Genomic DNA, 20,140 nt, shown 5'->3' with positions numbered 1-20,140 from the left:
TGTTTGTGGGCATTTGTTACCTGACTGCTTTAGACATACTTTAAAAACATCCTTGTTATGTTGGTGAGTTGGTACTCTTCTTTCCACTGAAACTTAGGGCTCCTCACTCTATTCTGGCTCAGTTTCCTAGTAGAAGTTTTGCTCTTAAAGGGATGAAAAGCAACGAAGAGGTGGGCTGCCCCACAATTTTTCCTCTTCTTTGAAAACCCCCAGTTTAACTATTGGGGATACATTGTAGATGAGCTATGTGACTGCTTGGATTGTTTTTGTATACATTTTTGTATACATTAACAACTAATTTATGTGAACACAAGCAGCCACCTTACTGGTACCTAAAACTCAGTTTAAACCCTGCTGGACCACAACATGCATTGCACCTTGTGTAAACTTATTCAGAGCAGCTGTTAGAGTGAATTTCACAGGAAGGAACCTTTGCTGGAAAAGCCATAGAGAGCCATCTGAAGGAATCAACAGTTGTGCCACATCTAATCTTAAATGTGCCGCAGATTAGGAGAGGCACCATCTCAAACAAATGGATCCCAGATCATTCAGGTCTTTATAGAATGTAGCCAGCACATCAGATTGCACCAGGAAGCAAATAGGTACGGTTAATGGAGAGCATGAAGTGTAAATGTTACATGCTCATGGTGGAAAGCAGCAGCATCCTGCACCAAGTAGGACTTTATGGTGATATTTATGGGCATCCTCAAGTCAGGTACATTATAGTGAGCCAGCCTCATGGTGACAAAGTCATAGCTAAAAGGCTAGCAAGGTCTGAATTGGAGAAGAGGCCACAAACTTTTGGTCAGTCTTGTGTAGAATAAGGCACTGAGCCACCTTTATAACCTGACAAATGTAGGAAATAATATATGATGATTATAATAAGTGTGTGTAAGTGTGTGTGTGTGTGTATAATACATAAAAATACATAAACACACATTTTAATTGTCTTTGGGCAGGTCTACACGTAAAAAGCTGCAGTGCTTTAGTGAAGATGCTGCTACGCTGATGGGAGAGCTTCTCCCGTTGGCATAGTTAATTCACCTCCGTGAGAGGTGGTAGCTATGTTGACAGGAGAAGCCCTTCTGTGGACATAGCACTGTCTACATTGGGGTTTAGGTTGGTATAACTGCGTCTTTCGAGGGTGTAGATTTTTCCTGCCCCTGAGCAACATAGTTATACTGATGTAAGTTTATAGTGTAGACCTGGCCTTTGTAATGTGGTATAATCAAGGACAAATTGTTCAGCCATACAATTAATAGAAGAGCAGAAACATCAAAAAGGAGAGAAAGGAAAATGTGCAATGCATAAACAATCAGTTATTAAGCTGGCAAATTTCTAGTATATAAAATTTTCAGATTTCGTGAAAAGATACTACTTTGTGTTTCCCTGTTGACATCAGGTAACATTAACTTGGAGACCCTTAAAAAGTAAAAAAGAATTTTTTGAAATAAACTGTTATGTTTGTAAGTGGAAAGCCTTTTCTTTCACTGTAGTTTCAAATTTGCTCGTTTAAATTTCTTCTTAATAAACACACAAAGTAATAAAATGATGATCTCTTGAAGCCTCTTCCTTTAAAATGACAATCCAAGCCCTTACTCATAGCAGTGTTTTCTTAGAAAGATATCTGCAGATCTGTTTTTAATGTTCCAGTGATGCCTCTTAAAATGTTCTACTGAGCTTTCATTTCTTTAAATCCGAGTAAAAGTTTTTGACCCATTGTTTTGTTTGAATTATAAAATGTATTTAATCTAGCCCCTTCCCTATCAGAATTAGATAAAAATTGAGTCCAGCATTTAGGCTGGATCTTTGTTTTGGAGGGTAGGGATGAGACAGAGGGGAACTCATATATGGAGTCTTCTCCTCCCAAGTCATCTTACTGGGAGTTGAATAAATTGATCTTCATGCTCTCTGGTGAAATTTCTTAAGTGATTACTTCTTTCTGGGTATCATATTACCAAAGGAAATGCCTTTGCCTAGAAATTCCCATTACAAGGGAAAATCAGAAACCACCCTTAGCAATGAGCAGCTATAATCAAGACAACTGGGTTGGAAAATTCTATAATCTCCCCCACAACATTTCAAAATTTTAACAATTGATCTAATAGGTAGGAAAATAAAAAAATGTCAGTTCTTATGAGGCTTACTTGGTTTCAAAAGAGATTAACTCACTAAATGAGGAAAAATGAAGGTGGAAAAGAATTCAATATGTACAGATGAGCTTCTCAAAAAATATTTCTCAGGTCATTCAAACAAAAGCACTCTAAATACCATGATGACATTATTCCTACCATGCTGTTACTCCAACCCCAAACAACACGTAAAATCACAGTATGCCATTATAGCAGTTCAGAGGGATCTTAAGATGAGCTAGTTCTTAGAATTTCTCTTTTAAATACCTTTTTAGTGCAACTTCACCAATTAATGTGTGATTGCTTTGTTTATTTTTAGTATTTGTCTATTTGAATGTCGTTTAATATCTTGTAAAAGCATGTGTTACAATTGCACTACTCTATAATTCAGAAATTTATAGACACCTCTACCTCGATATAACGCTGTCCTCATGAGCCAAAAAATCTTACTGCATTATAGGTGAAACTGCATTATATCGAACTTGCTTTGATCCACCGGAGTGCACAGCCGCCCCCCCCCCCCCCCGAGCGCTGTTTTACCGCATTATATTTGAAGTCATGTTATATTGAGTTGCGTTATATCGGGGTAGAGGTGTACTAAAACAGCCGTTGACAAAGCATCCAGCAGTGTATGGATGCAGAATGGTTTCCCCTTCCCACCTTATTGTGAAGCTTTTGAGACAGTTTGATAAAAGTGCCATAAGAGCTGAGTTTCTTCAATGTTTGTAAGCACTATTCTGCCACACTATTCACCATCTCTGATTTTTAGCACACAGAATGTAATTTGGTGGTGGATTTTATGAGGATGCATTGAAAACACTGCCTTTGTCATTTTAAAACAATACATGGTAAGCTGTGTTTCCTTTGCTGTTCCTTTAAAGCATATATCTTCATGGATCCTAATAGCTTTATTGATTTGTGATTTGGATTACTTAACATTAGGAACTTTGTATGTTTTGTTTTTAACAGGGCTACAATAGAGGAGGCATATTCAAGGTCAATGACAAAGCTAGCCAAATCAGCAAGCAATTACACGCAGCTTGGGTAAGTTAATATGTGTATAAAAGAAAAATTATTAATCCCTGAACATTTATGCAATTAAGATTTCAACCTGAATGTTGCATTAACAGAATTAAAGTTCTAGTAACAGCCTTAACTCTGGCATTTTTTAAAATGCATTGTATTACAATAAGGCTTTTAATTACATGATTATGCAGCAGTTATAAAATCCACATGGATATATGAAAAAAGGATTATAGAAATAGGTGCAGTTTAAATATAAAATGGTTCACAAGTCCATTTACTCATACAATCTTACTGGAGGAACAATTATGGAGATAGCTGTTGTGGCTCTGTAATTAAGGTAGAATTCCATTTTGTACTAAAGCAGGGATTCAGGCTTTTGGTTATGTATGAAAAATACAACAGATCTTTCCCAAAGTTACAGCAGGTACTCTCTGAGTACAGATTGAATTTTCAGAAAATTCAGAGTAAATTTGTTAGTTTCAAATTAAATAAAAAATGCATTCTATAAGAAATGTAGCATCTGTCAGTATTTTCTTTGTCCTGAATTATCTTAGTAACAGAAAAACAGAGTCTTCAGCTTTTCCATATAGGTAGAATTCATTGAAATCTTGTGCATAGGCTGTATTTAGGAAATTAAGTTGAAATTAAATTAATAGTTTTATCTAATTGTTGTTTGGCTAGAGACACGGTCAGATCAATAGCTCAGTTAATTCTTAAGTGGGCCCATTGTGTTGTCAAAAGATAACTCAACCAATCACCATCCTTCCTTTTATAGCTAATTTGCTTGCAACAATTTTGTTGGTTGTGATGAGCTAGTAGTATGATAAAACTGGACAGAATCACCAATACATTTTGTCTACTTTGCACTGCAAAGCAAACTGTAAATACAGCTTAACTGGGCAATGCTCTCTAGCTTATTTGTGCTGCTCTTGTGTGCTAGTGAAACTGTTCTTAAAAGTTTAAAAAAAAATTGCAATGGTTTATGCTTGATATGACACCATCTTTAGAAATATCACATGGCAAGATTCACTGTAGGTGTCATGTTCAGTGTTCAAGTGTGACATTTTTAATACAACAGTACTTTTTTAAATTTTAAGATGACGAAAGTTAAGATGGCTTGTTTGAGAGTATATATGAATATATGAGAGTATATATCTATCCTTGCTTCAGAGAGCGGACAGTCAGAAAAGGTAGGATGAACAGAAACAAACAACAAAGACTGCAAATTGTCAAAAATACAAAATGTTAATTTCAATCCCCCCCGCCCTATAACAAGCACTTACTCTGTCCTGGTGCCGGTAGCTAACTTGTACTGATTACCCAAGAGATTTTCCTTCCTCCTTACATAAATAGATTCAGCCTCAGTCAGGAGGAAAAACAAAAGTGGGGGGAGTGGGGAAATGTGGCCGTAAATGTCCAAAGACCCTGCTCATAGCTACTTTCCCAACTCCATGAGGGGAGAGGCTCTCACTATTTCCTGGGAGATGGGGGAAGCTGTTGTAGAGGGAAAGAATATTATAATGCATATTTGCAGGGATACACTAATGGACTTGAACATTAATTCTGAATCTCCTTTTTAGTACTGCAGTCTTAACATGGTGCTACTGTAATGTTTGTATTTAACTCCTTATTTTCTTAATGACAAAGATACATTTTTTCAGTTATTTCATCAAACTTTGCCTGCATTTATTTCAGTCTCTGATCGTCACTGCATCATTAATACCAACTATGATTTTAGAGATATCTAAAAGAAGAAAAATCTGCCCCAGAACAGGCTTGAGAAATGTCAGTCCAGAAGGTTGTTTTAGAAAGTGTAAGCCACTGAATATAGGATCTTAAACCTAAATGTCATTTTAGCCAAGTATGCTAAAACAAGGGTTTTGTTTTGAGTTTTTCAAGTTATCTGATAATGACAAAAGATTTTCCTGTGACTTTCCAAAAATTTTTGCTATAGGCTAAGATCAAGCATGAGGTTTCAGCCAAACAGGTAATTTTTCTGCATTATAAGCATCTAAAAGTCTCATCCCATTCTTAGTGAGGTTCTGCTCTGAAAACAGCCAGCCTTGCATGTTCAATCTTGCTCTGAGTCCACGTGGATGTTTTACTTGCAGTATCACCAGTATGATTAGTAACATCTGTGCAATTCTATTATTCAGTGGGTTTATGCGGGTATAACAGATTGGAACGTATATTTTGTACTTACAATGGACAAGATTGAGTAAGTTTGATTCTGTTCTGTTTTATTGATGTTGACTGTGCATGGTTAACAGGAGGAAAAAAGCAGTAAACATTTAATTTTGTCTTTGAAGTTAGTAGAGAGGACTTTGAATAGGAAAAGGAATGGATTTGAATAAGAATGTGTTTTTTTTATATCATTACTCATAGAGGAGAGTGCACTTTATAAGCATATCCTCAATACCTCAGGGTTCTATTATAAAATTGTAACTTGTTTTAAAAAGAAAAAAATGGAATTCAACATTAAATAATGTTTCTCCTCCCTGTAACCTTTATTTTTAGGACATTTGCACCAGTTTGGGATGTTTTCAAAATATCAACAGAAAAAGTAGCAAGCTGTCACTTGGAGCTTGTCCGGAAATTACAAGAGCTAATAAAAGAAGTGCAGAAGTATGGAGATGAACAAATCAAAGCTCATAAAAAGGTTACTCACTCTCCATTTTATGTGTTTTCAGTTGCTTGTTACAATTAAAATATTAAACTGGTCATCTTTGACAAGTATGTGATATTTGACAGACTAAAGAAGAAGTTTCAGGAACTTTGGAAGCAGTGCAAAACATTCAGAGTATCATTCAGGCCCTACAGAAATCAAAAGAGAACTACAATACTAAGTGTGTGGAACAAGAACGTTTGAAAAAGGAAGGAGCAACACAAAGAGAAATTGACAAGGTAATTTTGCAAAGTCTTATTTAAATGCAGTGTTTTGTTAGTAATTTATGATGCATTTTGTGAATTGGCTCATTATTATTACTTTAAGAGAAATATTCAACATCAAAAATTGCAATACATAAGTTTAATCTTTCCCGTTTCATGTGAAACATTGAGTGCCTGTTTGTAACCACTATTTTCTCAATGCCTTGTCTCTTGATTAATTGACCTGTTCACTGTTAAATGTTGTGCAAACTGTGTAGTTTAAACGCATTATGCAGTTTTTATTTTTTTTGATGGGTATTGAAATTTATTGAAATTGGGTATAATCTTTTCAGCACCTGCTACATCCTTTTATTAAATCTAGTGCAGTCAAATATGTAAATACCAAATACCCTTATTTTAAAATACACGAGTTGAGGTTATGCTTCTATTTTGCTTAGTTGATTACACTTTTTGCTTTAGAGTCTGATATAAGTAGTTATTTACTATTATCCTAATGCCTGGATAATAAAACAATCAGAAAGTTACTGACAGAAGTTAACATTCATTCATTTTTCTTTTAGCTTCATTGTCTAAGATGCCAATGACCTCTTAAGCTATTTTCCTGTTTTTCTTTAACAATTTAATTTTTTTTCTGTGAGAATGAAATGAGGATGAAAGGGGAGATTTTTCCATGTTGGAAAAAACTGGCCTGGCCAAAGATACCATTTATACTGAAATGGCTTGAAGAGGTATTAAACTGTTTTAGTTCTGTTATGTAGTTATTAGTCTATCATGAATCCTAAATATTTGGAACAAAGAGAGGTACTGGTTAATCTTTCCAGCCAGTAAGAAATTGAATAGTAGATGAGATTGGATAACCTCATCTCTGGAGAACAATGCAATGGGGCCAAATTTCCCTCTTCTAGGGCCCAAAGTAGAATCCAGTTTACCACAAATGTGAAGTCTGACAGGGTTTTGTGCTCTGTTGCTTCAAAGGAAAACAAATCTTCATATAATCACTCTTGAATTGTGGCAGTCATGCTAGGCCTGTTAACGTTCTAGGACTTAATCAAAGGAAGACGCATAAGGTATGTCTACGCTATGGGATTATTCCGATTTTACATAAATCGATTTTTGGAAACAGGTTGTATAAAGTCGAGTGCACACGGCCACACTAAGCACATTAATTTGGCGGTGTGCGTCCATGTACCGAGGCTAGCGTTGACTTCCGGAGCGTTGCACTGTGGGTAGCTATCCCATAGCTATCCTATAGTTCCCGCAGTCTCTCCCGCCGATTGGAATTCTGGGTTGAGATCCCAATGCCTGATGGGGCCAAAAATTTGTCGCGGGTGGTTATGGGTAAATGTTGTCAGTCAATCGTCCCTCCGTGAAAGCAACGGCAGACAATCATTTTGCACCCTTTTCCCTGGATTGCCCGGGCAGACGCCATAGCACGGCAACCGTAGAGCCCATTCAGCCTTTTTTCACTGTAACCGTATGTCTACTGGATGCTGCTGACAGACACGATATTGCAGTGCTACACAGCAGCATCCCCTTGCCTTTTGCACGTTTATAAAGACGGTTACCAGCCCTACAGTACTGGCTGCTGCTTTGCAAGTTGGTAATGACGGTAACCAGTCGTACTGTACCATCTGCTGCTGTCATGGGTGCTCCTGGCCAGCCTCAGTGAGGTCGGTCGGGGCGCCTGGACAAAAATGGGAATGACTCCCCAGGTCATTCTCTTCTTTAAGTTTTGTCTAATGGAGAGTCAGTCCCGCCTAGAATATCAGGCAAGCTTACTAAAGAACCAGAGAGAGGACAGCTGCTCCGGGTCAGAGCCCCATACATCCTGCAGAAATGATGAACTGCATGCCATTCTAGGGGGTGCCCCTGCAACAACCCCACCCATTGCTTCCCTCCTCCCCCACCCCTCCTGGGCTACCATGGCAGTTATCCCCCCATTTGTGTGATGAAGTAATAAAGTATGCCTGAATTTGAAACAACACTGACTTTATTGCCTCTGCAAGCAGAGATCAAAGGGGGGAGAGGAGGGCGGTTGGCTTACAGCGAAGTAGAGTGAACCACCATTCTGCACTTGCTCAGCCTATAGCTGAAAATGGGAATCTGTGATAAGCACTAAGGTAGAAGCACAGGCAGGACTGAATCTCCATATGTGTGTGGACCTTTGGTTGACACTGGTAAAATACAAAATGTCCCAGGATATGTATGTTGGGGGACAGTTCTAAATGACAGCTTAATTTTTTTATTTGCAGCAAAATGTAGAGGTCTAAGTATCTGATTGTGAGCCCTGGTAGCAAGGGGTAGGCTGGGGTAGGCGTGACCACGCGGTGCTGCTGACTGGGAGAGCGGCCTGAGGCAGAAGCCTCCAGCTGGCATGATATTCCAGGCAGGACTGAATTTCCATTACACAAAACTTAAAGAAGAGAATGACCTGGAGTCATTCCCTTTTTTGCCCAGGCGCCCCCGGCCAACCTCACCGAGGCCAGCCAGGAGCACCCACGGGATGACGATGACGGATATCAGTCATACTGTACCGTCAGCCATCCGCAAGACAAGGCAAAGAGTTGCTGCTGTGTAGCACTGCGTCTGCCAGCAGCATCCAGTAGACATACGGTGACATTGAAAAAAGGCAAGAAATGATTTTTTTTCCCTTTGCTTTCATAGGGGTGGGGGCTGATGACATATACCCTGAACCATCCATGACAATGTTTTTGACTATCTTCAGGCTTTGGGAGCCCAACCCAGAATTCAAATGGTTTTCAGAGAGTGCAGGAACTGTGGGATAGCTACAGTCATCAGTCGCCCCTCCCTCCGTGAATGTCCATTTGATTCTTTGGCTTTCTGGTATGCTTGTCTCAGCTCCTCAAGTTTCATGCAGCACTGTGTTGAGCCCCTGTTGTGGCCTCTGTCCATCATGGCCTGGGAGATTTTTTTCAAATGATTTGGCATTTCGTCTTTTGGAACGGAGTTCTGAAAGAACAGATTCTTCTCCCCATACAGAGATCAGATTCAGTATCTCTCGTACGGTCCATGCTGGAGCTCTTTTTTGATTCTGGGACTGCCTGGTCACCCGTGCTGATCAGCGCTCCGCTCTGGGCAAACAGGAAATGAAACTCAAAAGTTTGCGGGGCTTTTCCTGTCTACCTGGCCAGTGCATCCGAGTTCAGATTGCTGTTTAGAGCGGTCACAATGGTGCACTGTGGGATAGCTCACGGAGGCCAAAACCATCGAATTGCACCCACGCTAACTCTAATGCGAAATGGCAATACCAATTTCAGCGCTACTCTCCTCGTCGGAGAGGAGTACAGATATCGATATCAAGAGCCCTTTATATCGAAGTATAGGGCTTCATTGTGTGGACGGGTGCAGGGTTAATTCGGTTTAACACTGCTAAATTCGATATAAACTCGTAGTGTAGACCAGGCCATACTCAGAATCTCGCGACACAGCAGTAATGCCAAAGTGGCAACAGGAGACATAGGGTGTATCTATATTGCAAAGAAAATCCTGCAGCACCGAGTCTGAGTCCAGTTCAATTGGCTCGGGCTGTGGGACTAAAAATAAGAGTATAGATGTTCCTGTTTGGGCTAGAGCCCAGGCTCCAAGACCCTCCTCCCCTTTCTAGGTTTCAGAGCACATGGTCAATCCAGAGCAGGAATGTCTATACTGATATGTTTAGACCTGCAGGCCAGGCCCCACAAGCCAGAGTGAATTGACCCGTGGTCTGACACTCAGTGCTGCAGGCTTTTCATTGCAGTGTAGACATACCCTAAACTCGTTGAGGGAAGGTCCACTTTCATGTTCTCATGGGCAGAGGTGATCCTCCTCTCAGTAAAATATCTCCACATGCCTCCCACTTAACTGCACAGTGGACTGGTTCAGTAGATCAGAAGTACTCCCAGCTGTGGGGTTGCTGATGTTGGAAGTTTTTTGGCAGAAAGAGAAACCTGGGCATGGATCTGATCTCAATTTAAAAAGAAAAAAAAAGTGTCAGTTGATTGTGTACCTGCTGCAGAGGAAGGAAAAATCTACTGACTTTGCAAAGGATGGGTTTGCCATTCCATGGAGTATTCCTTAGTTTATGTCTTCCCTTCCATTTTCCTCGGGACAATCAAGAGGTAGTCTGTGTCAAAGTTAGACTCAGGACTCACAGTTTGTCAGACCACTCTGTTTTATTAGCACAGCGCTCTGCTAATGACACCCAGATAATGTGAGCACCATGCAAGACACAAACTATCTTATTTATACAGCTAAAAGGGTGAGAACTTAACAAGATAACAAAGGAGGCAGAATCAGATAAGTTTACCTGGGATAGGCATGCATATCTTATTTCCTTACTAACTGTTAATGTTTTGCCATTAGCACCATTGTTTATGCCTAATGTTTCTTTTCCTGGCACCTGTATTTCAACATTTCTTATTTCTGCTTAAAGGTACATACAACATTTCTTTAATCCATTCTTATTTTTACAATATAATTCATTCTACTTTCACATCTGCAATTCCCAAACTAATTCTTATTGCTCCAAAATGATCAAGGAGTTTGATACATGGATCTCTTAATCTGGTCCTGAGAGAACAAGGTCCCTCTTCTTCTGTCCCACCACTTTTTTGGCAGACACCAGCGTCCGGATCTAGAAACCCAAAGTCTCTTGGCCCTGGTCTGTGACAAGACACTAACTCCTTAGGAGTACCTTGAACAGGGTAGCCTTGACGGTATTTTATTCATGCAAAAAGAGTACTTCCTTTGCTTATCATTTGGTGCGGACAGTTTTCTCTTGCCTGGAGCAGGCCAAATGATCTCTGCTTGATGGACTACATTTACAAGGGACTAGCCCCCAGCTCTAAAGAAGCCCAAATGTTGGGATTTAGCATCCTAAAACAGTCATCAGATTGGGGGACAGTGAGATCCTTCCATCTATTTTGTTTCTTGAAAGTTGTGCTATTTCGCTACCTCCTTTCAGATCCCCTGTTTTAACTCTGGAGTGTTAACCTTATTCTACAGTGATTATATGAATCCCTGTCTGACTATTTTTGAGGCCCTCCACTTTATTGGACTAGTGTTTTCTCACCTTCGGTGTGGTTTTCTTGCTGACTATCCCCTTGGTTCAGCAAATAGGATTGCTGGCTGTCCTCTCACCTTAATTTTCACCGACAACAAAATTGTCCTTTGAGCTTGTCCTAGTCTTTAGTCTAAAGTCATCTTGTCTTTTCACTTGAACCAGGACATCTCTTTTCCTAGCTTCTGCCCCAGCCTAGGAGGAAAAGCCATAGTTTACCTAGATAGACTGGAACTGTGCAGGAGGGCCAATTTAGTTGACATACTCATCAAAGCCTTGATGAAAGGACTTAAAAGGTATATTATAGCAGAATAGATAAGATCCAGTGTCCAGGAGTGTTACATGTCTCTGGAAATGTCTTGTACACTTAGAATCAGAACACTCAAGCTGTGTAATGTCCAGTTTGTGAGTAGAGAAAGTTGAAGTATGGGTTGATGATTCATGCAAAGGCCCTCATTTGGCACACTCTCCAAATCTTCACTAAACACTAGTGACTGATTTTCAGGCATTGGCTGAATATACAGCTGCATGAAACAGTGCTCCCATTAGGAGCTACCAGGCTCTCCCAGCTGGAACTCCTCCCAGCTGGGGGGCGTGGCGCAAGCCCCGCCCCTCTCGCTCAGCCCGCGCTCCGGCCGCGGCAAGCCCCGGCGCGCCCCCCCCCAGCTGGCTCCCAGCGCCAGAGGCAAGGCAAGCCCAGCCCCCGGGGCGGCTCCCCGCCGAGCGGCAAGCCCCCGGCGCCCGCTCTCCCAGCTGGAACTCCTCCCAGCTGGAACTCCGGCAAGCCTCCGGCGTGTGGGTGCCCCCCCACCGGCCCGGCTGGGCGGCCACAGTGGTGCAAAAGCCCCCCCTGCAGCCCGCTCTCCCAGTTGGCTATGCATTCATCAGGGGGGCCGTGCTTTAAAAAAAGGTCTGCGGGGTAGAAGCAGGGTAGCTGGGCCCTTTAAATAGCCCCCAGAGCCCTGGGATAGAGGGGTCTTGGGGCTATTTAAAGGCCCAGGCTCCAGCTGCCTCTGCTGCAGCCCTTGCCTTGCCCTGCCTGCACCCGCTCTGCCCCCCCATGCCTGCAGCCAGCTCTGCACCCTGTGCCCGCAGCCAGTCCCTGCCAATCACCCTGCCCTGACTCCAGCCACCCCCAGCCACACCCCCCAGCAGGCCTGCCCCAAGCCAGCCCGCCCCCCCCACCCCAGCCCGCACCCCAGCCCCCGCACCCCTGCTCTGTCTCCAGCCAACCCTGCTGCACCCCTGCCTGAAGCCAGCCAGTCCCGCACTCCTCTGTCTCCAGCCCTGCCAACCCCTGCTGCACTCCCCTGCAGCCCTGCCTGAAGCCAGCCAGCCCACCCCACACCCCCGTCTCCAGCCAGCCCTGCACCTCTTGCCTTGCCTGCAGCCAGACCCTACCTCCAGTCAGCCCCTGCCCTGCCTCCAACCAGCCCCATGTCCACTGCTGCCCTGCAGTTCCCAGGGCAGTAACCCTGCACACCTGCTTCAATGAGGGAGGGCAGGTCATTAATAACCAATCAACAGCATATATGAATCAATGTACATAACATATAATTTTATGATTTATATAGTTATGGAAAGTAAATAATAGAAGGAAGAAATGAAAGGCTTTTTTTTTTAGTCATCCCTGCCAGGGCCCCGCCAAAAATGTTCGAATTGGGCCCCGCACTTCCTAAAGCCGGCCCTGGCTACCAGTTCTGTCTATATTATGTTCTCTTTGATTCCATTTTACTCAAAACACTTCGGAGACATGTTACCAAAGATTGTACCAGTCAACTCTGGATAGAGTGGTCTCTGACCACCTTAGGAGGACAGAATATATCTTTACATCACAAACATAGGGAAACAGTTGTTATCAGAAGACAAGGAATGTGCACCTCTGTGGTGCAATGGTGGGTGTCTACTGAAAGTTCATCATACAATCAAACATTGAACAGATATTGTACTGAGGCATCTGAAAGGAAAGTGTTTGAAAAATCTTATTACCGAATCGGGTAACCTTAAGCAACTATCTGACACAAATCTTAGTACTTACTTGTGTTATGGTTTCATCTTGCTCCCTGTTATGTTAGCACAAAATCTTGAACTGCTCCGTTTGTAATGACTTTACAATATTTTTTGACTGACAGCCAAGTTTTTAGTTACAGTAAATCTACCAAATGGAGTCACAACAATTGCTTGTTGAGTGTGTTTGTGTACACATGCAAACATCCTGCTTGTAGAATTCTAAAGATGTTGTTTGATTATTTGCTATTCACTTGTTCAATAATTTTCCTCGGTAAGTTTCACAAAGTAGTTAAGTTTTCCTTCTTCAAAGCACAAATTGCTCTTCCTGTGCTTAGTTCATACATAGTTATGAGATAAAGAACCTTGATTTTTGTCTGTATTATAAACCATAGATGCAGCATTTAGACTGCTGTTTCAAGTTTAAACCATTTTTTAAATTTAATAAAATAAGTCTTAGCTTAAAAGTCTCATAACTTGACATTTCCTTGCTTTTTAAGGATTTGAATTGGAGAGATTTAACACTTAACCTTAATTTTTTAAACCAAGTGTTTGTTTACGAAATATTGTGAGTTTTTAATACTGCAGGTACAGAAGGGTATTTGGAAAGTGGAGGGCAGGAATGTCTCCTTCCTCTGTTTCCCTATGGTATGTGGAGATAAAAAGGCATGGGAATAATGAGTCAAGGGATTAATTGTATGTCAGGAATGGGAAGGGGGGCCAGGGCTAGTGTTGCCAACCGTCCAGGATTGTACTGGGGTTTCAGGAATTAAAGGTTAATCTTTAATTAAAGATTGTCATGTGATGAAACCTCTAGGAATATATCCAACCAAAATTGGCAATCGTAGGCGGGGCTGGTGCATCCCATCTCTACCCTCTTTAATTCCAGTACAGTTGTTTCTGCTATGCAAGACCAGCCATGATTCCTCGGAGTGGAGAAATTTCTGTCTATGCCACAGAGCTTTGGCAAAGGCTGGAAAGCCCCAGCACTCTTAGGGTACACCTACACATCAAAAAAAGGCCCACGTAACGAGTCTCAGAACTAGAGCTTGGGTTCATGCAGCAGTGCTAAAAAGGGCTATGAAGCTGCTTGGACTAGGGCTGGAGCCTGGGCTGTGAGACCCTCTACCCTCACTGGGTTTCAGAGCCTGGGCTCCAGCCTGAGTCAAAATGTGTGCAGCACAAGCCTGAGTTAGTTGACTGGTGCACTGAGACTTGCAGCCATGGCTTGCTTGCTTGATTTGCTGTGCAGGCATACCCTTAGTTTCTGTTCCTTTGGAGCCCTGGCTGCTACTTCCCCTGGTTGAACTGAGGTTCACAGAGACTATGCTCCTTAGTTTTCAGTTTTGTTTTCTAATCAGGGCACAGAATGTAACCATCCTTTTCTTGAGGACAGTCTGGCTTTAATTCTTTTGGTAATGATGACATTTTTTACAGGGATAGTGTTATTTCATATTTCAAGTCTTTAGTGAAATAGTTGCCATCTTTACAGAGGACATGATTAGTTTCAGTGGGTTGCATCAGTCTGATTGAGAGTTGTGGGGAATAGTGGTTATTTTATGTAAGAGCCAATTGTGATTATAACAACAAAGATAATACACAACAGTAATTAATTTTGTATATCTAACATGGTGGGTTGTAATTAAGGATTCAACTCTAGTTTTTTGAGTTCTAAATGTACAGAAAGTTTAAGGAGAAATCACCTGTTTTTTTTAACAAAAGACTGCAAAAAAGTTGAGACACTTAGGAAAAAACATTAAGTTCTGTTTCTAACTAATTCTAGTTCAAAACTGGTAAGAGTACAAAGCCTTCAGAAAATTCAGTCTTCGCTTATGGATTATATGCCGTAAATTTTGAGAAGCGTTCTTTGTACTAAAAGGGTCAAATCCCTACTTTACATTAAAAACTGAACCCAACTTAATACCGAGGCACTGCCATACCAATATATTTTAAGATTATTAATGCCTACAAAAAGGAAAAAAAAAATCTTGTGGTTTCAAATAATGAAATTATTTTAGATTTGAAGTTAAGAATGGACCATTGTGATCATCTAATCTGTCTTCCTGTATAACATAGGCCACAGGACTTCCCTGAATTAATTCCTGTTTGAACTAGAGCAGGGGAGGGCAAACTACGGCCCGTGGGCTGGATCCAGCCCATCAGGGCTTTCAGTCCAGCCGACGGGATTGCCAGCCCCATGGCACAGTGGGGCTAAGGCAGGCTCTCTGCTTGCCCTGGCCCTGCACCGCTCCTGTAAGCAGCTGGCACCATGTCCCTGTGGCCCCTTGGGGGGGGAAGGGCTTCGTGCACTGCCCTTGCCTACAGGCACCGCCCCCCGCAGCTCCCATTGGCCAGGAACGGGGAACTGCGCCCAATGGGCGTTTCAGGGGTGGTACCCACAGGCGAGGGCAGCACACGGCGGAGCCACCTGCCCTGCCCCACCCCCAGGAGCACTGCCAGACATGCTGTGGCACTTCCAGGAGCAGCATGGGGTCAGGGCAGGCGGGGAGCTTGCCTTAGCCTCGCTGTGGACTGCTGCTACTCCCGAGCTGTTTGAGGTAAGCAATGCTGGGCTGAAGCCCATGCCCTAAACCCCTCCTGCACCGCACACCCCAATCCCCTGCTCTGAGCCCCCCGCCACACTCCGCATCCCTCCTGCACCCCAACCCCTTGCCCTGAGCTCCTTCCTGCATACTGCACCCCCTCCCACAGCCCGCACTCCCTCTTGCACGCCAACCACCTGCCCCAGCCCTATATACATGGCTCTGCATACAATTTTCCCACTCAGATGAGGCCCTTGGGCCAAAAATTTTTCCCATCCCTGAGCTAGAGTGTGTCCTTTTTAGACAAACATTCAATCTTGGTTTTAAAATTTCCAGTGACACAGAATCCAGCACAATTTTGAATCCCCTTTCTGCACTTTCTATTTTCTTTATTTTTCCCTTTTCGAAAACCAGATTCTCCCATTTTTTTTGCCTCTTGAGTCTTCCAACAGTTTTTTTAAATGTTATTTGAAACTGTTACATCTTATTTGCTCTGTATTCTGACCCTGCATTTTTCCTGCACCTTTTCCTTATTCTTCAGTTAAACATCTATTTGTGATGTCTAAAATGAGCTAATCAGTTACTCCTTAGCAATGTACAAAATTCTTACAATACTTCAACAAACAATGTATGGAGTAGCTAGTGCCAATAGGGGAATCTAATAAGGCCTATAGTATATACTTTCTTTCCTCTTTTTCCATCCCCAGAATAGTCGGTATCCAAAAACATGTATTCTGCTACCTTTTCTCCCTGCTGGCTCTGCTACTCACCACTTTCTAGTTATCTACTTTTCATGTCAGACTTGTAGTTATCTTTACCTTTTATGACATTTCCCCAAGACCAGGTGCACCCTGCAATGTGGCACTTCCAATGATGTATTTCATGTACAGTATGGGTTTGAATAAAAATATGATCATTTATTGTAAGTGCCTAAATTACCATTCAGTGGAATCTTAATAAACACATTGTACTATCTTCTGCCTCATGTCCTGTTGGACATTTTGGTATAAGTCATACCCATCTTCATCTTTTCAGTAATGATAAATATAAATTGCCTTAGGTTGGAATAAATTTATTAGAATACAATTATATTTTTCAATGGTCTTTGTGTAATCTGTTCTTTACAGGCATCAGTAAAATCAAAGAAAGCTACGGATACCTATAAACTCTATGTAGAAAAGTATGCTGCAGCTAAATCTGACTTTGAAAAGAAAATGACGGAAACTGCACAGGTAAGTGCTGGATTATTTGCATCCAGTCAAGTTTGATTTTAGATGGCCCCAAAGGGACAAAGAATTTGAAGAGCAATACATTGTAGAATCATTGTGAAGTAGGTCTATTTGAAGTTAATGAGAGCTGCATATTTTTAAAAGTAATTTGGGGGACACAAGATAAATTTAGGGTGACTGTTCTGTTTCCACCCGTGAGATTCCTGAATGGACAAGTGTAGGCATGGGTGTTCTAGGATTTCTGAAGGTGAGTATTGGGAAGAGAAAGTGATCTTTTGTGGAGAAAGGTAGATGTGTTTGCATGTTCTTGTGGGAAAGCAGGTGATTGCTGTAGCTAGGAGTTTGATCCAGAAGGAAGTTCTTGTATTGGAGTTCAAAAGGCAAGATGTAGTAGGGCAAGACTTAGGGTCCAGGAGAGGACGACTTGTGAAGAATAGTCTAGACTCTTTTATCTTTTTGCTAGAAGGAATGAGAGCACTGGAGTGAGTTAAAGATTTGTTGGGGTTAGGTGGGAGGATGATAGGCCATAAATAGGAATTCTGCGTGGATATAGCAGTTAGGTAAAGGGGAGAAGGGACTGAGCAACAATCTTGGTTTTGACTCCCCAAAATCAGTACTTGCTTCCTCCTTTTTTTCTCTTTTAAGTTTGTGAACAGTTGCTCCTTTTTGATAGTGTTGTTTTTAAATGTTTTGCATTACAGAAAAATATATAGGGCAGTAATGCAAAGTAGTAGAGTGAGAAGAATAACAGTCCACTCTAACAATTTCTTTAAGGTTTACTTGCTAGGATGAATGCATAGCCAAAAATAATATTGTAGTATTTTAGTTGTCAAACTCTTGCTTCCTGAGTTCTCCTACAACAATCCAGTCCCCTTCTCTCAAGTTTTATAAAATGTCAGATCTGAGTTGGAGAAAATTCACTTATGAAAGAATGTCCTGGTTGGGTCATTCTAGTTGTTACTGGTGGTTCTGAAATTGAAAGTTCCTTGTAAGTGGAGGGTAAGTGAAATAATTGCAGCTACTCTATTTTCCCCTACTGACAGGAAAGCACTGTAATCACTTATCTAGACTAGTGCTGAAAAACTCAAAGATGGAAAGTTAATTGTTAGATTTCTTCCTCTTGAGTATGAAGACTTATTTGCTAATATAATTGAATCAGAAGTTCTTCTTCAAGTGATGGTCTCTTTTATAGTCCACTGAGGGTTATGGGCTGTGTGCCTAGAGCCAGAGCTTTTCCAATATAGTAGTGTCCATTGGTCCACACGTGTGCCCTTGTATAGCCTCGTGGTTTTGCCCGAGGCAGTAAAGGGCGGGGTGGACCAACTGCATCTTCAGTTGGTTCTCACTGCCACATGGTCTGAGTCAGAGCTTCTGCTGTTCTCTCATCCTTGGTGACACACTTCCCAAACTTTCCAGAAAAAACGACTGGAATCATCATGAGGAGGAAATCCTGGTTACATTGCTCAGGCTTTCCTAGAGAGTACAGAGCACCGTTTCATGTATTGGCTATCCCGCTTCTACCATGCTTGGTCCCAGATAACATCAGACCGCTGGGCTCTTCACACAGGAGAGTGGGATATTCTCTCCAATTCTGCTCCTCGTTCAGGGACGCTGCTCACGAGCAACTCCTTATCCAGGAGGTGCCGATGCTCCTCACTGTAGGAGCAGTGGAGGAGGTTCCTCAGGCGATAAGGGGCACGGGATTCTATTCCCAATATTTCCCAATTCCCAAAGCCAAGGGGGAGGTCTCAGACCCATTCTAGACCTGCGAGGACTCAACAAGTTCATGGAAAAATTGAAGTTCCACATAGTCTCCCATAGTGCGATTATCCCTTCTCTGGATCCGGGAGACTATTATGCTGCTCTCAACCTGAAAGACGGGTACTTTCACATATCTATGCAGCCTGCAGACAGACGATTCCTCCAGTTTGTGGTCGACCACAACCATTATCCGTTCACAGTCCTCCCCTTCAGCCTGTCGACAGCCCCCCAAGTGTTCACCAAGTGCATGTCGGTCATAGCAGCCTTCCTCTGATGGAGGCAGGTGCAGCTATATCCCTACCTCGATGACTGGCTGCTCAAGAAGGTGTTCCAGGGAATAGGTGGAGTCTTAAGTCTGTTTGGTCAGATCCACCTTAGAGAGGCTGGGTCTCCTTCTCAATGTGAACAAGTCAACTTTGTTACTGACTCAAAGAATGGAATTCAACGGTGCGATGTTGGACTCAGTCCAGGCCAGAGCATTCCTACCAGAGGCCTGCTTTCAAGCAATGGCAAACATCATACAAGGCCTCAGGCCGTACCCGACCACTACAGCAAGGGTATGCCTGAGTCTCCTTGGCCACATGGCAGCATGCACGTACATAGTCCAGCATGCCAGAATGAGGCTCAGACTCCTCCAAGTGTGGCTTGTGTTGGTCTACCATCCAGGGTGTGACGGCCTGGACCCTGTGGTCACTATTCCACCTCAGGTCCCTTTGATGGTGGCTCGACCCTCAGTCAGAGTGCGAGGGAGTCCCATTCAACAGCCCCCAGCCCTCCTTGTCCCTGGTAACAGACATGTCTGCGCTGGGATGGGGCACGCACCTGGGAGACATCCAGACGCAAGGCCTTTGGTCTCAGGACGAGCTCTTGCTCCATATCTATATCAAGGAGCTGAGGGCGATCTGACTGGGTGTGACAAACCTTTCAGGCCCAGTTGCATGGACGGTGCATGGCAGTTATGACGGACAACACCACTGCCATGTTTTATATCAACAAGCAGGTGGAGCTTGTTCCTCTCCCCTCTATCAGGAAGTCCTCCGGTTATGGGAGTTCTGAATAGCCCACTCCATTCACCTGGAAGAGTCCTATCTCCTAGGAGCACAGAACGAGCTAGTGGACTACCTCAGCAGATCCTTCTGTGACCACGAGTTGTCCATCCATCCGGATAGCATACACAACATATTCCAGTGGTGGGGACCTCCCCAGATTGATCTGGTCGCCACACAAAGCAACAAAGTGCCTGCAATTCTATTCTTTCAAAAAACACAGCCTGGGCTCACTTGTGGATGCGTTCCTCCTCCCCTAGACAAGACTTCTGCTGTACATGTTCCTGCCATTCCCACTCATACACAAGGTCCTGCTCAAGGCCAGCAGGGACAGGTGGTGATACTGGTGGTAATGGTGTGGTCTCTCCAACACTGGTACACCACGCTCCTGGAGCTGTTGATAGACGCCATGATTATGTTGCTATTCCTACTGGACCTGATTCTCCAA

At 42.6% G+C, this 20,140-nt stretch overlaps 1 protein-coding gene across 4 annotated transcripts in view; it reads left to right on the top strand.

Moving 5' to 3' along the window:
- Positions 1–20,140, top strand: part of FCHO2 (FCH and mu domain containing endocytic adaptor 2) — a 212,763-nt gene that overhangs the window by 39,962 nt on the left and 152,661 nt on the right. For 3 of the 4 annotated variants that reach the window (XM_039543171.1, XM_039543172.1, XM_039543174.1), the window contains 5 exons: positions 3,102–3,176; positions 5,113–5,145; positions 5,676–5,817; positions 5,910–6,062; positions 16,784–16,888. In XM_039543171.1, the coding sequence (XP_039399105.1) occupies positions 3,102–3,176; positions 5,113–5,145; positions 5,676–5,817; positions 5,910–6,062; positions 16,784–16,888 (508 nt within the window). The remainder of the gene's footprint in view (positions 1–3,101; positions 3,177–5,112; positions 5,146–5,675; positions 5,818–5,909; positions 6,063–16,783; positions 16,889–20,140) is intronic. The other variant, XM_039543173.1, reaches the window with a different exon arrangement.

The sequence above is a fragment of the Mauremys reevesii genome, linkage group 6 (genome assembly GCF_016161935.1).
Source record: "Mauremys reevesii isolate NIE-2019 linkage group 6, ASM1616193v1, whole genome shotgun sequence".
Classification (NCBI taxonomy): Eukaryota; Metazoa; Chordata; order Testudines; family Geoemydidae; genus Mauremys; species Mauremys reevesii.
Note: the sequence above shows the minus strand (reverse complement) of the source record. Positions and strands in the feature narration are given on the sequence as shown.